The sequence below is a fragment of the Glycine max genome, chromosome 17 (assembly GCF_000004515.6).
Source record: "Glycine max cultivar Williams 82 chromosome 17, Glycine_max_v4.0, whole genome shotgun sequence".
Lineage (NCBI taxonomy): Eukaryota > Viridiplantae > Streptophyta > Magnoliopsida > Fabales > Fabaceae > Glycine > Glycine max.
In genome coordinates, this window is record NC_038253.2 from 30,297,391 (window position 1) to 30,317,889 (window position 20,499).

The following is a 20,499-nucleotide window of genomic DNA, read 5'->3' on the forward strand; positions in this document are numbered from 1 at the left end:
TTTTGTTGTTGAAGTAAAGCAAGTGTGATTTGCTGGTGAAACCAGGGTGATCCTGTGGGGAAGTGAGGACCTGTTGCAGGAGAGTTTGGTAAGTCTGATCCTGCACAAACATTTGCTTCAGTTGATCCAAGAAGAGGTTGTGCGGTACGGATAGGATCATAAGTGAAGAAGTGGAGGCCGAAATCCTGGACAAGGCATCATCAACGACATTGGAGGGTCTCGGCTTATACTATATCGCGTAGTCGAAGCCAAGTAACTTGGAGAGGCAAAGTTGCTACTCCGGGGTCTGTATGACTTGAGTCATAAGCTCCTTCAAACTGCGATGGTCCGTTAAGATGACAAAATGGTGCCCTAGCAAGTAATGGCACCACTTGCACACGGCGGTGGTTATCGCATGATGTTCGCGGACGTAGGTAGAAGCTTTTTGTAGTCTCGGGCATAATTGTTTGCTGAAAAAGGCAATTGGACGATGCTGGAGGAATGGGCCCGATATTACTATCATAACCCCTAATGTAGCGCAACCTAACATGGAAACAATAGTCAATGGGGAGAGTGGGCCAACGCCGCAACAAGTTATTAGTGAAGGACCCAAGGCAGGACCATCAAGGCAAACACACAGCCTCGTGTATGACACCCAAATTCAGGTAAGAATACTCAAAATAATACCAACGGAAAGATCAAGAAGAACTTTGTGCCAAAGAATAGCAAAAGGAAAAATAAGGCACAAGGGGGAATCATGGAGGTATGAAAAATATGGGAGTGAGCTCTAAAGGTGTCAAGGGTAGTAGTAACGAAGAGGAAAAGGAAAATAAGGACTAAGTACAAGCTCAACAGTTTCGCCAAACTATGATCCAAAAGGAGGTGCAGATGAGGCATTATTAAAAGTGATGTGAAACATAGAAGCTCCCATTTCTATGTTTACAACTTGTGTCCATTATGATAAAATGGTATGGTTTTCAATGCTCATGAGACTACAAGCCTGGTGGACAATGCCTCTTCTAGTAACAAAACTATAAACATTCCTAATGAGGTGTTAGAATATATGACACCAAGCTCTTTTATACCAGAGTCAATGGAAAGTTGTGGGACCTTCGATGTGAAATCTCATCCAAAATTTATTTCTTAATCCTTCTGAGGAATGGTCTATAAACAAAACTTTGGTAACTTTAATTCCCAAAGTTGATGGTGTGAGTAGACTTACCAAGTTTAGGCCAATAAGCTCGTGCAATGTTTCATATAAAGCTTTCACCCATTATTCCTAACCAGTGTAGTTTTTTTCCCTAGAAGACATAGTAGGGACAAATATTATTATTACGCATGAGGCGATTCATTCTATGAAGAATAGGAAAGGAAAGAAAGGGTGGATGACGATCAAGATTGATTTGGAGAAGGATTATGATAGACTTACCTAGGATTTCATTATTGACTCACTTAAAGAGGCATGTTTACCCGATTTTTTTCATACATGCTATTCATTGTTGAGGAATAGGGAAGCTCTTGAGGAATTTGGATCTAGTAGAGGAAACAGACAAGGAGACCCAATTTCTCCTTATTTGTTTGTCTTATGTATGGAAAGATTGAGTCATATTATCTCGGTGGCGGTGGATAATAACATGTGGAAGCCTATTCAGTTGGGAAGAAATGGTCCTAAGTTGTCTCACCTAGCTTTTGTGTGGTTCACCTAATTTTGTTTGCAGAAGCTTCCATGGACCAAGTAGAGATTATCTCTGTGTGCTTGGAATTATTTTGTGAAAGTTCTGGGGAAAAAGTTATCAAAGAGAAGACGAGTATTTATCTCCAAGAATGTTAATTGGCGTTTGAGAGATTAGATCTCATAGGGTCTAGGCGTTCAAAGAACGGATGATCTTGGAAAATACTTGGGTATTCAACTCCACCATCAAAGAGTCGACAGACAAACGTATAACCATGTTATTGATAAAGCCCAACAAAGTTTGAGTGCATGGAAAGCTAAGACTTTGTCCTTTGCAGGTAGACTTACTCTCACACTAAGTTTTTTCTTAGTGCTATGCCTATGTATACCATGCAAACTGATTTTATGCCGAGATCTGTGTGTGAGAAATTGGATCAGATTTGTAGTATTTTTTTGTGGGGTGACTCGGGTGGAAATAAAAGATACACTAGGTGGAGTGATCTAAACTTTGTAAGCCTAAACAACAAGGGTGTTTAGGCCTGAGCACTACAACAAATTTGTTAAATAATGGAAGTTATTTTTTCGTTTAGTGGAGGTTTTTACCCTCCACAAAATAAATTACGGAGGTTTTCAAAAACCTCCGCAGTTAGATTCGCCACAAGCAATTAGCGGCGGTTTTCGAAAACCTCTGGTATTGAGAACATTTTGCAGAGGTTTTTTTGTAGAGGTTTTAAACCTACGCTAACTGTGGAGGTTTTTTAAAGGAGGTTTTAAACCTACGCTAACTGTGGAGGTTTATTGGAAGAGGTTTTTATACCTACACTAAATATGGAGGTTTTTTGTAGGAGGTTTTAAACCTATGCTAAATGCGGAGGTTTATTAAAAGAGGTTTTAAAACTATACTATGGAGGGATTTTTTTTAAATCATGCTAGCAATAGATGTTTTACAATTGATTTTCTAATTCTCCTTATTTTCTTGTATATAATGATTTTGTTTACTCATTTTAGTTTCATAATCTACATGTATTATAATTTTTCATTTTCTTATGATATCGATAAAAAAAATGTAATAAAAAAACTCATAATGAGGACGTAGAAATTATATTTCAATAACCAAAATAATAGCATATAGTTCAAAGATTTATAATTCAAATTTCTATTGTAAATCAAAGTATGACATAAAATCCATAACAAAGTAATATTAGTATTGTACTAAACTTTTAATTTAAATCCAAAATACATTATAAGCAAACTAAGGGTTGCTAGCACCAAAAGATCCTCTTGCATCCAAAGGTGTATTAGGAACACTTGAAGCATCATTTGGCTTAAATAAGAAAAGAAAAAACACTTAGTCACATATACTATATACAAGGGTGTATCACACATACTAAATCATAATGACCCTTTGTTCTTGCATATAAAATATGTTTGTTCAACAACATTAAATTTTCGTCTCATTCCATAAAATACAAAGATCAATTCCTCCTGAAACGTCGAAACACAAGAAGTGTGGCTGTGCATCAATTGGATCTCTTTAATTCCCTTACAAATTATTCTTTAAAATAACTTATGTTTAACCAAAAATATCAATAGCTGACTTCATTGTATATCACACGCATAACTAATAGTTTGTATTATACACATTCAATAGGCTGTTAGTGACGTGTGCAACTCCTATACTAAGCATGATAAAAAAAAACTCCTATACGTACCAAAAAACTCCTAAAGAGAATGTCCCCTTGGCTGTTTATTAATAGTGATCAATGTTTAATTACAGTAATAACCTAATCCCTTAATTGTAGGGATAATAATCAAGATAAATCAATTACATACAAATAGTAAGTTGGAAACTAAATCAATAATGTAAATAAGGAAACAATCATATCAAAATGATGTCTTATCCCATTGGTTGAATGTTAATGCATTATCCCCTAACTGGAGTGCACAATTTAGGGTGATTAACAATTAACATCAGCTGGTGGAATTGATTCTTCTATTCTGAAAATGGCGCATGGAATTTATCGTATATAGTATAGAGCTAGAGAGAGAAAAGAATATCAAGGCTTGTAAACTAGCATATCAATTAATAATAAATAAAAAATTAAGGGGCCCCAATTATAACAAGAATGTTCTGCACCGAAAAATGAAGGATATAATCTCTATCACGAGGCCAAAATCTAAATGAAGTATTTTTTCTCTGCACCGCACCGCACTACACAAACATCCATGATTTCTCACGCATACACATTGCAAAACAAAGGAAAGAAATACCAGAGTAAAATAAAAATAATGCCCAGACAATACACATGCCAGAAGATAAGATATATTAAAATAAAATAAAAATAGTGCTTCCAAAGATAACTGCGCAATACCTGGCCTTATTTTCTCTTTGAATCCTTCGAATCTCTCCGAAGATAACTGCCCTCTGTAATAGCAAGCAAAACACATGCTTGTATCAAGTGTGTATTGATTTTGTCCGAATATATACATAAAAAAAGAAAAAAAAACAAAGATGATGATTCGATTAATTAAAACAAAAATAAGAAAAGAGCAACGGACCTTTGAACAAAGAGAGGAAGTACCTTTGAAGAGAGGGGATTTGGGAAGCGAGAGAAGAAAAGAAAAATCAAAGCCTGGAACGAGAAACCGAGAGAAATTTTGGGGGTAATTTGAAGAGAAGGGTTTTGGGAATCTTTAATGAAGAGAAATAGGAAGTTGTAACTGAAACAGGGGTTTTGTAATTTTTTTGAGAGGGAATTTTTTTTGAGGGATTTTGTGATTTTTTTGAGAGGGAATTTTTTTTGAGGGGTTTTGTGATTTTTTTGAGAGGGAATTTTTTTTTGAGGGGTTTTGTGATTTTTTTGAGAGGGAATTTTTTTTGGAGGGGTTTTGTGATTTTTTTGAGAGGGAATTTTTTTTGAGGGGTTTTGTGATTTTTTTTAGAGGAATTTTTTTTTTGCCGGAAAGAAAACATGATTTATTTTATTTTAAAGAGAAAAGAGTGGAAAAATAATATTTAATTAGCAGAGGTTATAAACCTCCACAAATTAAGCACAAAAAATTGTAGTTTTTAATAAATTAAGGAGGTTTTTAAAACCTCCGCAAAATAAGCACAAAAAATTGTAGTTTTTAATAAATTAAGGAGGTTTTTAAAACCTCCGCAAAATAACCTCCATTATTTAACATTTTTTTTGTAGTGGAGGAAAGCACATGTCAATGATTCTTTCATGTTAAAGTTGGCGTAGGAGTTGAGTACAAAAGCTGTTGATTTATGGGTCCAGGTGTTGAAAGGGAAATATGGCTGTGATGGAAACAAGTTGCCTAGTATAAATGAGAAGAAAACGAGATCAAACTTGTGGAGTGAGTTGAAAGCAATTTGGAATGTATTCGAAGCTTGTTGCCTTTGGGAAATGGGGAATGGAAATGACATTAAATTCTGGAAACATTGGTGAATTGAGGAGATTGGCCAACTAAAAAATGTGGTTACTCATGATCTGGATAGTAAGGTTTACTCTCTAACCAGGAAGGAGTTCTATGGTGCAGAAACTGATTGGCAAGACCTATATTTATCAAATAGCCTCTCGGGAATTGTGATTATGTATTTATGTTGATCAAGAACCAAGCTCATAAGTTACAGAAAGGAGGGGAGGATCGTTTTGTTTGGCACGATTGTGATGATGGGCAGTACAAGATCAAGAGTGGATATAGAGTGGTCTCAAACAATGATCATGGAGTGGATATACCTCTTTTTTCGCTTAATTTGGAGAGGGGATGGCTATGAAAGAGGGATACGTGCATGCACGATGAAGCCATACAACGACGTCGTTTGGGACGTGTGAGGCAACGGTCTAAGCTTTGGGATGATTTCCAATTGGGTTAATGGGCCTTATGAGGGAACTAATCTTGTAAATAGTTGTTGAGGAGGGTAGAGTTAGTTGAGATCAGTTACCACTAGCTCCCACTAGCTCGTACGGTTAGGGGTGGTTCTTACATCCATATAAATAAGCTGTAACGAACGCTAAAGGGAATAACGGAAATATTATTGAGAAACTTCTTCTCTCTCCTCTCACCTTCTCTCCTTTCTCTTTCAATTGTTGTCATCTCCTTCGTGAGTTCTCAGCTTGTGCAGGTCTGTGACCGTGGAGGTTGCCTAGCCCTCGAAAGCTAGGTATCATTGGTGCTTTCATTGACCATATAGATAACACATGGCGGAGGGAACACGATCCAAAGCTATCTCATCGGAAAAAATGGAGGAACTATTCGCGAAGTTCGCGGCAACAGTGGAATCGAAGATGGAAACGCTATCGGAAAGGTTGTCTCACCTTGAAGCAAATCGGTATAGTTCTCCGCAAAGGAAACCAGAGGCGACTCCGTTCCCAGCCCAAGGTTCACACGCAGCGCCGCACCGGATGAAGCTAGACGTGCCAAGATTCGATGGCTCCGACGCACGGGGTGGATTTTCAAGATAACGCAGTTTTTTGAATACCACACAACACCTGATCACGAGAGGCTCACGATAGCATCGTTTTATATGGAAGGTCAAGCATTAGCTTGGTTCCAATGGATGCATCGGAACGGACAGCTGTCGTCATGGCCAGCGTTTCTTCATGCACTCCATTCCCGATTTGCAGCAACCACATATGAAGATCCAACGGGCTTATTGTGTAAATTGCAACAGCGCACTACGGTTAGTAACTACCTCTCCGAATTTGAAGCATTAGCAAATCGTATTATGGGGTTACCGCCATCCATGGCCATGAGTTGTTTCATTTCCGGGCTTACTCCGGCCATTCGTCGGGAGGTCCAAGTACTTCAACCAGTTTCAATGAGTCAAGCGGTGGCTTACGCTAGATTACATGAAGAAAAACAAAATGACGCGCGCAAAACGTTTCGACCCTCGGGTGCAGTTTCTTCTAGTTCACGGCCCACACCACCACCAACCACGTCAACACTTCCATTATTGCCTACGCCAAATCGCAATACTCCCTCCAACGTTCCTTTCAAACGACTCACGCCGGAGGAACTTGCCATGAAACGAGAAAAAGGATTATGTTTTCAATGTGATGAGAAGTACTCGAGGGGCCATAAGTGCTCTTCTTCTCTCTTTCTATTGATTATGGAAGACGATGATACAGCCGACGAACCTCCTGAGCACCCCACTCCCTTACCAGAACCGGTGCCAGAACCCCTACCAGCACAACTTAGTTTCAATGCGCTTTCAGGCCACGTGGTGCCGGAAACCCTACGAATGCAGGGATACATTCGTGATCAACCAGTGAGCATACTCATAGATGGAGGGAGCACGCACAATTTCGTGCATCACAGAGTTGTCATGACTGTGGGTCTCACTACAAACAAAACCTCACCCTTACGCGTCACAGTTGGCAATGGTGAAGAACTTCAATGCCAACAGACATGCTCCGATGTGGAGGTAACCATTCAACGCCACTCTTTTCGTATTGATTTCCACGTTCTTCCTATTTGCGGGGCTGATCTGATCCTGGGAGTCCAATGGTTGAAAACGTTAGGACCAGTCCTAACGGATTATACAAACCTCACAATGAAGTTCATGGCCGCTGGTCATTTGATAGAATTGCAGGGTGAACATGAACAAGCCTTGGAGTCTATATCATCGTCTCAGCTACGTCGTTTGATACACACTGAGGGAACTAGTATGATGTTCCATATTCAGCTAGAGGCGAACTCACGTTCCCAACAAGATGCTACCCCGATACCGAAGGAGATTGAGCACCTGTTGGAACAATATGCGTCATTATTCACACCGTTGGTGAGCCTCCCACCGCCAAGAACCACTGATCATGCCATTAATCTCATTCCCGAAGCAGTTCCAGTGAACGTGAAACCGTATAGGTACCCCCATTTTCAAAAGCGAGAGATCGAAGATCAGGTCAGTTCTATGATGAGTAAAGGCTTCATACGCACCAGTGCAAGTCCATTTTTGTCTCCAGTATTACTCGTGAAGAAGAAGGACGGGTCGTGGAGATTTTGTGTGGATTATAGGGCCCTTAACGCCATAACTATACGAGATAGGTTCCCCATTCCAACCATAGATGATTTGTTGGATGAGCTTGGCGGCTCGCAGTGGTTCTCGAAGTTGGATTTGATGCAGGGTTATCACCAGATCTTGATGAAGGACGAGGATATTCACAAGACTGCATTTCGTACGCATCAAGGACACTTCGAGTTTAGGGTAATGCCCTTCGGGCTTTGCAACGCGCCTTCTACGTTCCAAGCAACCATGAATCAACTTTTTCAACCCTTTCTGCGTAAGTTCATCATCGTCTTCTTCGATGATGTGCTCGTCTTCAGCAAAATGATGAAGGATCACGTGATCCACTTGCAGAATGCTTTCCAACTTTTACTCTCTGGTAAATTTTCCTTGAAGCTTACCAAATGCACCTTTGCCCATAACCAACTTGAGTACTTGGGACATGTGGTCTCCGGCAAGGGTGTAGAACCAGTACCGGAGAAGTTACAAGCAATCCGAGAGTGGCCACGACCTCACACGGCTAAAGCCTTACGTAGTTTTCTGGGTTTAGTGGGATTCTATCGAAGATTTATTTGAGGCTACGCGAAAATTGCAGCTCCCCTTTCACGATTAATAGGCAATGGGCCTTTCCAGTGGACGGAGACAGCGACTGAGGCATTCGAGACACTGAAGAAAGCAGTCTCCTCAGCTCCAGTTCTTTCCTTACCTAATTTTGACATTCCGTTCGTGATAGAGACGGATGCATCGGGTACCGGCGTCGGCGCGGTTCTCTCTCAGACCGGCCACCCCATAGCCTTCTTTAGTAAGGAGTTTTGCCCCAAACTCCGAGCTTCATCAACTTATATTCGTGAGCTTGCGGCCATTACGATGGCTGTTAAGAAATGGTGTCACTACTTACTGGGTCACCCCTTTGTGATCCTCACTGATCATCAAAGTTTGCGAGACCTGATGACTTAGGCGGTGCAGACGCCGGAGCAACACCGGTACTTGGTTCGTCTCCTCGGATTCGAATATACCATACAATATCGCCCCGGACGCGAGAATGGAGTTGCAGATGCTCTATCCAGGGTTACCGGAGAAGATGACAAGGCTTCCTTCTACCTACTATCAGTACCACAATTTTCCTTTATTAATGACCTCAAGCACGAGTTAGCCACGAATCCCGAGTTCCTCGCGTTACAACAGAAAATTCAACACGGTACAGAGGCAGCTGCGGAGTATCGAATCGAGAACGGCCTCATTCTTCACAAACGCCGCATTTGGCTTCCAACGGGTTCATCCATCATCCCATTATTACTAGAGGAATTTCATAGCACTCCGACAGGAGGCCACTATGGAGTCCAGAAAACATTCCAGCGGTTACAGGAGAATTTTACATGGAATTCCATGCGCAATGATGTGCGTACCTTCGTGGCAGCTTGCGTCACCTGTCAAATGACCAAATATGATACCCGTAAGCCGGCCGGATTATTGTGTCCTCTTCCAGTACCATATCGGCCGTGGGAAGACTTGAGCATGGACTTCATTGTCGGGTTACCACCGTATCGAGGGTACACATGCATTTTTGTCGTGGTGGATCGATTTTCAAAGGCCCTTCACTTAGGCATGTTACCCACGAAGCATACGGCAAAGAAGGTGGCGGAATTATTCATGAGCATGGTGACTCGTCTTCATGGATTGCCCCGTAGCATCATATCGGATCGAGATCCTTTGTTTGTAAGCAAGTTCTGGAGGCAGTTGTTTACACTTAGTGGCACCAAGCTGCGTCTCAGCTCCTCGTACCATCCGCAAATGGATGGCCAGACAGAGGTTGCGAATCGAATCGTAGAGCAATACTTAAGGGCCTTTGTTCATCAGAAGCCAGCATCGTGGGGACAGTTCTTGCTATGGGCTGAGTGGTCGTACAATACTTCAAGCCACTCAGCCACGGGGGTAACACCATTTGAGGTGGTCTACGGCCGGAAACCACCAGCGATTCCAGAGTATCTGGGGGGAACATCCTCAGTGGATACGGTAGACGCAGTCCTCAGTCAACGCGACGAGGTTTTAACGTTGCTTCGCCAGAAGTTGCTTAGTGCACAGAAGAAGATGAAGCTCACGGCCGACGCAGGACGACGGGAGCAAGAGTTCAATGTCGGGGATTGGGTGTTGCTTAAGCTGCGACCCCATCGTCAAATCTCGGCCTCGGAGACATCGCATACGAAGTTGGCAAAGCGGTACTATGGACCCTTTGAGGTGATGGAGAGGATGGGTAAGGTGGCATATCGTCTGAAACTTCCCAGCCAAAGCCGCATTCATCCTGTGTTCCATGTTTCCTTACTCAAGGCTTTCGTGGGCGATCCTACAACCATAAGCGTGGATCCCTTACCAGCTGTAACCAGCGCAGCACCAATAGCACCTCCGGTGATCATTTTGGACTCTAAGATAGTTCCATCAGTCGACGGTCCACGTCGTCAGGTACTCGTACAAGAGGCGGACTCTTCATCGGACGACGCCACATGGGAGGATTGGCAGCAATTGAAGGAACGCCATAACCTTGAGGACAAGGTTTTGCTGGAAGAAGAGGGGGATGATACGTGCATGCACGATGAAGCCATACAACGACGTCGTTCGGGACGTGTGAGGCAACGGTCTAAGCTTTGGGATGATTTCCAATTGGGTTAATGGGCCTTATGAGGGAACTAATCTTGTAAATAGTTGTTGAGGAGGGTAGAGTTAGTTGAGATCAGTTACCACTAGCTCCCACTAGCTCGTACGGTTAGGGGTGGTTCTTACATCCATATAAATAAGCTGTAACGAACGCTAAAGGGAATAACGGAAATATTATCGAGAAACTTCTTCTCTCTCCTCTCACCTTCTCTCCTTTCTCTTTCAATTGTTGTCATCTCCTTCGTGAGTTCTCAGCTTGCGCAGGTCTGTGACCATGGAGGTTGCCTAGCTCTCGAAAGCTAGGTATCAGAGAGCCTTTCCGTGAAAGGTGGCCAAGGGAACTCTTGCCACGACAATCAAAGATGGCATAGATGCATTGTTGATTCCGCCTTATGCCCAATGTGTCTGATGGAAGTAGAGACTGATATACGCTGCCTCGGAGACTGTTGCCTCACTCATAAACTTTGGAAGGGCCTCATACCCGATTCTGCTAACGTTTCTTTTTTTGCAGGTGACAAATATATATAACTGGTTATGTATGAATCTCAAGGGAGGAGTTTTGTTTTCGCATCCTTGGCCAACGAAATTTGGTATCGGGATGGACATTATTTGGCAGCGCAGGAACCATTTTTTAAATTTTTTCAATGGAGCGTTGTGGACTGATCATGAAATGATGATGAAAATCACAAAGATGGAGAAGGAGCTTAATCATGCAAGAAATTTTCAAGAAAAAGTCAAGGCCAGTAATATTTCATATGGCTTGATAAGAAGTAGCAGATGGTGCCCTCTTATAGATAACAAAATTTGTCTTAATGTGGATGCAGCTCGATCAACCCAGACTGCAGTGCTACATGCGGAGGGGTTCTCAGATAGATAGGGTGTTTTTCATATGAACGTTTCCTTTCAGCATATTCCCAGGGAGGGGAAGAAGGTGGCTTATGCCTTTGCTAAAAAGAATTGTTTTTTTTAAGGATAAATAGTCACTTTTTGTTCCTGAATGTATAATTCGCTAACAAATGTATCCCTGAAAGATGAAAATATAAAATTTAGTCCTCGAAAGTGTAAAAAGTGCGACAAACATATCCGGCCGTAACTTTTGTCCGTCACTGTTAATAAAATAGTTTACATGGCAGAGGGAAAAATTTGTCACTGAGATGATTGACAACATGATCATCTCTATTTGTCAGAATAAGGGCATATTTGTCATATAATATTATTTTTTTACTTTTTGTCTTCCCACTTCGCTGACAAATGCGTCTCCAGAAGATGAAAATATAAAATTTAGGCCCCAAAAGTGTAAAAAGTGTGACAAATATATCCAAACATTAATAGTAGATTGTGATTAATTATTATAATTTGAAAAAATTTATAATGATTGCGACAAATTTTTTTCACAAACTCATAAATTAAATTGAGTCTATAAGGAAAAAATACTCGTTTTATAAACTATAAATAATTTTTTTTACACTTTCATGCTTGATGAAAGATTCAAGTAAAAAAAATGTTTATTATAAAGCATTATAGTTAAATTAGATCCATGAATAACTTTTAGGGAAAATTGCAATTGCAATGACATTTTTAATTAGTAAAAAACGCTCACCTCCTTTGGAATAATTTTTTTTAAGGTTATGATTTTTTAAATGATCAGTCAATAAAAAATAATTGTGTATGATTTAAAAAAAATTAAAAATCAACAAAATTTTATTATAATTTGTAAGTTGATGTCATCGCATATACTAATAGACATTCATATTTTATTATGAAAAATTTATTAAATGAATAGTGTTTGATTAAATAGAAACAATAATTTTCTTATCGTTTTACAGTAATTTTTTCTTTTCTTTTTTTATGTGTTGATAGCATTTATTCAATAGTTAACAACCAAAGAATTTTTTTTTAGTTGAAGAAAAGTAAGAAGAATTCGCCAAAGTAATAAAAATTCACTTCCATTTGTAATATTTTATGCATGTTTCAACCGTTGATAAAACTTAAAAATTATATAACGGAAACATACACTTACCGATGTGATATAGCTCTCCCAAAATTTTGTTGCAATCATTATAAATTTTTCAAAACTATAATAATTAGTTACAATTTATTATTAATATCTGGATATATTTGTCACACTTTTTACACTTTTGGGGGACTAAATTTTGCATTTTCATCTTTCAAGGACGCATTTGTTAGCGGAGTGGGAAGACGAAAGTAAAAAAAAAAAATATTATATGATAAATATGTCTCTATGCTGACAATTAGAGATGACCATGTTGGCAATTATTTCAATAACAAATTTATCCCTCTGTATCACGTAGGCTATTTTATTAACGGTGACAGACGGAAGTTAATAGCCGAATATGTTTGTCACACATTTTGTACTTTCGGGAACTAAATTTGATATTTTCATCTTTCAGGAACGCATTTGTCAGTGAATTACACATTCAATGATAAAAATGGTTATTTACCCTTATTTTTTATGTTGATGTTGATGTTTTTGCTTAGTCCCTGCTAAAGGAGAATTTGTCTCCTTACTCGGTTCCTCTTTAGTTTTGTGTTTTTTCGGGCTTAGGAGGATTTGTCTCCTTACTCAGTTCCCCTTGAAGTTAGGAAAAAAAAAGCTTTTCATTTGGAATCATTGAAAAAAGAAATTGAATTAATTTAAATATATTTATTTTTAAAAAGAAATACATTTAAAGTTGAACTAAAACTTCAAAACAAAATCAAGTTATTGTATTGCGAATTGTTTTATGATGTATATACCAAACTATGAATTTCAACTCATAATTTTTTTATTCATTTGTTAGTTTGTTCAAGGGTCGGATTGATTTGCTAAAATTTATGATATTAGATATGACAAATATTTTTATTCATGAGACAATACAAATTAATCACATGAGGACATGCCAAAAACTCAATTTCTTGTTATTCAGAAAACAAAATCATGAGATAACGTTTTGTCTCTAGTATAAAGTAAGACAGACATGCATACCCATGCATACCCATCTCTCTCTTATCTTCATATTATGTCATCATGCCATGTATTTTAAATTCATATTATTTATTAGTTACAACAATCTTGTCATGTCATATATTTTAAATTCACATTATCTTCTTATTACAACAACTTTATATGTCATGCATTTCGAATTTACATTATCGACTAGTTAGCTTGTTTGTGTATATTTTATATTTTGAATTCTCATAAAATATAATAATAATGTAAAGTATATTAAAATAATTGATATTAAAAGGACATTTCAGTAAATTTTATATTATTATGCATGTGTTGTTCATTCTTAATCAAACAAACAATCAACATGATAAAAAAAAATTGTCTTGTAACTCTAGTTTTTGTCCTATCCTATTCTCTTTATCTTGTATTGTATTGTGTAACAAATGCAACCTAAGATTTAATATAAGAGTTACTATTATTTTATTATTTCAATATACGATATTATTATTGTGCTATATATTATTCATTTAAATCTTAAAATAAGTGTTGGAAATTTTTCATAATTTTTATTTTTAATGACTTATTCACACAATTTTTCTATCTTAACTAATTAGTTTGTTTCTCTAAAAAAAAATTAGTTTGGTTAATTATATTTTTTAAAAGAAAAGTTTGGTTAAATATTTTGGAGTATATTGTTAAGATAACCACATTACTCATAAACGTATTCAACTTCAAATGTAAATACTCCAATAACCACATTAATTTTTATCATTATTTCTAATAAATTGATTTATTACTTATAATATTTTCATATATATATATATATAAAGATAACTTCAACATATTTAATTAATTAATTAAATTTAAAATTCTAGCTATTAGAAAAGAAGGTTCTACCACGTGCACAAATATCACTTTTGACGAAAATTAGTCATCAATAAAGTCATTAGGTAAATCCTAACAATAACACAATTAAAAAAATGAATTAAATTAATTTTTTAAAAGAAAGTCAAAAGAAAACATGTAAGACATCACTAAAGTAAAAGAGATTCTACCTAGGATAATACTTCAATAATAACAATTTTCTGGAGAAACATGTATATATATAAAAATATATTTAAATATTTATTGGCATGTCTACTAACATATATTTATTAAAATTTAAATTAAATAATTAATAATCTATTAAAATTACAAAATAATATATAAAAATTATCCATATAAATTATAAAATGTGAATTTAATATTCATGACAAATAAGGGACATTAAAATAGTATTGTGAAATGGTGTTATATCAAAAGATAAAATACAAATTGATTTGCTAATTTTACTTGCAGTAATTGCCAATAAATTATGTTTTTTTAAATTTCAAATCAATTTATTGCTCAGAGCTCTTGATGTTACCTGTCAACATTTCTTTTATGAAATATTTTTATATGTATATAGTATAGATAATTAATAAAAGTTTAAGAAAATAATAAGAATTTAAAAATAATAAAATTCTTTGATACACATTAAAAGCATGTTTTTAGTGCATCTACCAATGCAGAAAATATAAACAAAATGGAAACAGGGACAAAGCTCACCTGCAATGGAGCTCAAAAATGAAAATGTGAAGAGGCAAAGTGCAAAATGTGAGCAAGGAAGAAAGAAACGAGTAAAAGGGGTGCAATGAAAAAACAGGTGTCGGGGAAAACCATGGAGGCTATAAAAGGTAGGGGGTGGGAGACTATTCAAAAGGGAAGGGGTAGAGATAATTTAGTCTTTCTAAAAACAAAAAATTGGTGTAAACTTAGCAAGAAAAAGTGTGTGAATAACAAGCCCATAACAAGAGGGTTGCAGGCCCACCATCATCCAACACCAACTAAGGGGTGTTGCTAGGTACACCTAACAGTATTGCTGGGGCACCCAACATTTTTTGTTAATGCCCAAAATATCCCTGGCTCGTAAGTACGAAGTACAACATACGGATATAGTTTATCCGTATAATTAATACGGATAAACTACATCCGTATGATTTATACATATTAACTACATCCGTAAGTTTCAATTTGTACTTATGGATGAACTACATCCGTAAGGTTCAATTAGTACTTACGAATGTAGTTCTCATCCGTATAAAGCATACGGATGAAGTTCATCCGTATGATTTATACAAATGAAGTTCATCCGTATGATTTATGTGGATGAAGTTCATTTGTATAAAGCATACGGATGAACTTGATCCGTATGTTTTATACGGATGAACTTCATTCGTACAAACCATACGGATGAAGTTCATCCGTATTGGTTTTTTGATTTTTTTTTAATTTCTTAAAGTTTTATTTTTTTAATTATTAATATGTTAAATTACTCATTTATGCATTAAAACAATTTTACTATTATAAAATTTAATATTTATATTAAATTTTGTAATAGTAAATATTTTTTTATTTATATAAAAAATATATAGATTAAATAATTCGTATGAGTTATATCAAAATTAATTGTCACAAAATTTATTATTTAAATTAACATGCACATTAAATATACATTAGAAATTTTAGTGTTATGTATAGCAACATTATTTATTTTAAAATATAATTGGCTCATTAGCTTAGTTGGTTAGAGCATTGTGCTAATAACTTAAAAGTCACAGGTTTGCTTCTTGCCTGGACCATTAATTTTAAATTAATTCGTTACAAATACTTTTTAAAAACAAAATTAAAACCTTCAGTTCATTCATATGAGTCATACGGATGAGTGCACCTTGTTTTTTTAAAATTTAAGTGATGGAAGCTTACTTGTGGAGCTTCTATGGAGGCTGGATCTTTGAGCTTCAATGAGGTCCTTCAATGGTGATTTTCCACCATGGAGATGCAGCGGAAGATAAAGGAGAAGAGGTGAGAGGAGGCGTCATCCACTAGGGAATAAGCCATGGAAGAAGGAGATTCACCACCAAGATGAGCCTTGGATAAGAAGCTTGGAGAGGATGCTTCAATGGAGGAAAATAAAAAGGGAGAGAAAGAGAGAGGGGGGAGCATGAAATTGAAGGAAGAAAAAGGGAGAGAAGTTGAACTTTGAGTTATGTCTCACAAGACTCTCATTAATCAAAGTTACAACAAGTGTTACACATGCTTCTATTTATAGACTAGGTAGCTTCCTTGAGAAGCTTTCTTGAGAAAACTTCCTTGAGAAGCTTCTTTGAGAAAACTTCCTTGAGAAGCTAGAGCTTAGCTACACACACCCCTCTCATAACTAAGCTCACCTCTTTGAGAAGCTTCCTTAAGAAGATTCCTAAAGAAGCTAGAGCTTAGCTACACACACCTCTCTAATAGCTAAGCTCACCTCCTTGAGATGAGAAGCTAGAGCTTAGCTACACACCCCCTATAATAGCTAAGCTCACCCCCATGAAAAAATACATGAAAATACAAAAAAAAAATCCCTACTACAAAGACTACTCAAAATGCCTCGAAATATAAGGCTAAAACCTTATACTACTAGAATGACCAAAATACAAGGCCCAAACAAAGGAAAAACCTATTCTAATATTTAAAAAGATAAGCGGGCTCATACTTAGCCTATGGGCTCGAAATCTACCCTAAGGCTCATGAGAACCCTAGGGCCTTCCCTTGGATCTCTAGCCCAATCTACTTGGAGTCTTCTACCCAATGCCCTTGCGGGATAGGATTGCATCATTCCCTCCACCTTGGAAAGGATTTGACCTCAAATCCCGAGGTTCTTCATACTCTGGGCTCCTTCCCTCAACACTTGTAAAAAGAACAAAAACATATGTATTAGTGGTGTTTGATATGTTGAAGTAAGGTAGGGTCTGAAAACCCATTTCCTGGGCATCTTCCCATGAAGGAACATGGTTTCTCACCAACTCAATGAGTGGTGCTACAAGTATAGAAAAATATGGGACAAACCTTTTGTAAAAGTTTGTTAAGTCATGGAAGCCCCAAATTTTTCTTATACTTGGTGGAGTGGGCCATTCAGGAATGACCTTTATTCTCTTAGGGTTCATGGGAACCCCTTGATCACTATTTTGAAAAATTAAGAAAAGTAACGCAATAAAACATACCTTTTTCTGTATTTTCATATTGATTATTCCTACCAAAAAGTATGACAAACCTAAGGTGTCCCATATGAGTACCTAAGTTTGTATTGAAACTAAAAATAAGAACAAACCTACCTAATGGGTCCCTATGTACACACACCATGAAGATGTTAGGTGTACGAGTGATTTTACAAAAGAGGGTTGCACCACTCAAAAAATTCATCATACCACCTATTTTAGGGACTTGGTGCCTAATAATACCTATTTTGGGCACCAACAAAGCACAAGGATTTAAGCTCTTGCGAACCAAACCCTCATCCAAAAACTTCTTTACTTGAGGAATAAACTCAAGCCCAAGAGGTGTGGCAATGCTAGCAAGTGTCTTTTTACAAAAGAGAAAATGTGGAGGTTGTCTAAGAGGGAAAGTTTCTTTAATGTTTGTCTTTATTGTAAAATGAGTTTCCTTCTTAGCTAAACTCTTTGAGGAGACACTTACCTCCTTACACTTCTCTTTAACCACTAATGGTTGTCTTTCTTCTTGGGGGTAGATTTCTTCACTAGATTCTTCCCCTTTTGCTTCTTCACTTTCACTAGAGGAAGGTGAAGTAGTAGCCTCATCTTGGCTACTATAAATGTCTTGGCCCCTCATAATCATGGTTTTTGTGGTGGGGCATTGAGAAGTAATGTGTCCTCTTCCAAGACATTTAAAGCACTTTATAGAGCTAGTTTTCTCTTGCATACTAGCCTTAGGGGCTTGCTTTTCTATTGCCTTCCCCTTATCATCTTTGGGCTTAGAAGGTGTCACCCCTAAGATGCCTTGACCTTGGTCTTTCTTTGGATAAGAGTGAGAGCCATAAGATTTTGAAGTAGACTTCTTTTTAAGTTGTTGCTCTACCCTTATTTCCCAATCTAAGTTAGCCTCTACATTGTCCTTCCCATGGAAGTATGAGAGGTTAATGTTAGCCTCTTGAGGCTTTCTTTCCTTTTCTCTTCTATGGGAGTGAGGTCTAAGATGTGACCTATGCCTTCCTTCGTAATAGTCACGAAGTTCTTCACTTAGGCTCTTGCAAGAGTTATGACTACTATAGGAGGCATGTTTTTCTCTTTTCATTTCTTTCATTATTTTTCTTCTTTCTTCCTCTCTTATTTTCTTTCTTTCATCTTGACTTATTTCTTCCACTCTTTTTTTTCCTTTTTCTTTTCTCTTTTGTTTTTCTTTCCATAACTTGAGGGAACTCAACTCATCTAAGATTCTAGATAAAGGGTCTTTATGACTAGTACCCTTGCCATTAACACTAGATGAATGATGACTCATGTTGGTTCCTAAGTTGTGGTTCTTTCTTGTTGGAGGTTTGTAAACAATAGGTAAAAGAAACTATGGTTGAAACTAGCCAAAATAAACACTAAAAGAGGTGTGAAAGAAAAGGTAAAAACTAATTGGTAAAATGCAAGCTATCTAGGCGGTTTGACAAGCGAAGGTAAAGGAAATAAGCTATGAAAGTAAGCAAGAAAAATAAACTAGGTGAATCCTAAGAGTGTTTGGATGACCACATTCAAGGTTCCCAACAAAACACTCACTATCCTAAGGAAAAATTGCCTAAAATTATTACACACAAATGGAAGTTTGGTAACCTATTGGAGGCTCCCAACACACTTCCAATGAAAGACCTTTTTGTTACAAAACTTGAAAGCAATGAAGGTAAGTAAATTGCAAATTACAAAATTACAAAACGATCCTCAATTTTGGTGGTTGTTCTCTCTTTGGTGATTCACTCAATTTGGAGTGCTTCTTAGTCCAATAGCTCTTAAGGTGGTTGGCCCCTTTCTTCTTGACTCAAATTCTTCAAGGGATGACACCAATCCTCCTTACAATTCCCTATAAGGCAAACCACAAACAAGGAAACAAAGAGACAAGCAATAACCAAAGACCAAAAAAAATGAAATGAAAGCTATACCAATGGAGTTTTAACAAGACAATTTTTCAGGGATTACTCAACAATTAAAGCAATGAAAAGGACATAGAAGCAAGCTAGGACTCAAAGAGAAACTTAGAATGGCTCTAGAGTGGAGTAAAAAAAAATAAAAAAAACTCAACAAACCTCTAGCTTTGGCACTTGTCTTCACACTAATTTTCAATTGAAATTTCCAATTATAGAATAAATTTTGAGCCAAAACAACAATCACACTTCTCTTTCACCTCTTTTTTTTGGATACTGTTTTTCCTGCCAACTTGTGTGATTTTTCGTATTTTTTCCTTTTATCCAAATCACTTGTTTCTTTTTTCTAACTTTTTTCCAGATGTCTAGAAAATTCAGTAAAAATCTCAGCTCAAAATTCGAAGTAACCAATTCTCAATAATTTTTACAAGTTTGTATGTCCAAGCTGCCAGCACCAGAGATTTTTTTTTTTTTGTGAGCATGGTATATAGATTGCCTTGGGCTTACTTTCAACCTTCCTATGTATGTTGAACTCACTAGGATTGTTTACCACAGTTTTAGGAGTTCAATATTCACTTAGGATCAACATTTCAGCCAACAATCCAATCACCAAAACTCAAATTCACAATAGACACAATCATAAGGAAACCTAGAAGTTCAAGAAAAGGTTCACAATCAAAGACTCTCTAAGAATTTTGCATGAATATGTTAAGGACTAATTAACATGAAAGATTTGACTCAAATCAAATAATAGGCTAAAAGAATTTCATACACTCATGAACAAATGAGTTAGACAAAGAAACAAGAAAATAAAATTCAGCACAACATAAGAAATCTTATGTGACAAGTTTCATGACTAGACATGACTTCTATGACAAAACTACAATAGGTGAACAAGTCACTCTAGATTTTTGAGTTTTTCTTCTACTTTAATATTTTTGTAAGAATTTTATGGTTTAGGTTTCAGCCACAAAAAATAACAAGACAAAACTCAAAGGAACCTAAACTCAACACAATTCATGGTTCAAGAACAAGAACAAGAAATTTGAACCATAGAAAATCAAATCTAGCTTCTATAGCAAGTTTAATCGGTGGAAACTCTAAAGAATCATGTTAACAAAATTTAGCACAAGACATGAGAGGAGATACATGGAGAAAAATGAAGAAACAACAATGGAAGAGAAGGTAAAGCAAAAAAATTAATGGAGGTTTAAGGAGCACCTACTTGAAGCTCTTGTGCTCTGATTACCACTTGATGGAAG

General features: G+C 36.9%; 1 protein-coding gene across 1 annotated transcript; it reads left to right on the top strand.

Moving 5' to 3' along the window:
* Positions 1-527: 527 nt before the first annotated feature.
* LOC102665580 (uncharacterized) lies at positions 528-10,325 on the top strand. Its single transcript, XM_006601536.2, has 5 exons — positions 528-644; positions 4,933-5,034; positions 5,994-8,040; positions 8,257-8,534; positions 8,619-10,325. The coding sequence occupies exons 1-5, from the start codon at positions 528-530 to the stop codon at positions 10,323-10,325; spliced, it is 4,251 nt and encodes a 1,416-aa protein (XP_006601599.2).
* Positions 10,326-20,499: the final 10,174 nt, after the last annotated feature.

Excerpts from the sequence above, each read along its gene's own strand:
- LOC102665580 (XM_006601536.2), top strand. The coding sequence starts at position 528 with ATGGAAACAATAGTCAATGGGGAGAGTGGGCCAACGCCGCAACAAGTT. Across the intron at positions 645-4,932 it reads TGTATGACACCCAAATTCAG|GTGTTGAAAGGGAAATATGG; the intron begins GTAAGAATACTC and ends TTATGGGTCCAG. Across the intron at positions 5,035-5,993 it reads AGTTGAAAGCAATTTGGAAT|TTCTCCGCAAAGGAAACCAG; the intron begins GTATTCGAAGCT and ends AAATCGGTATAG.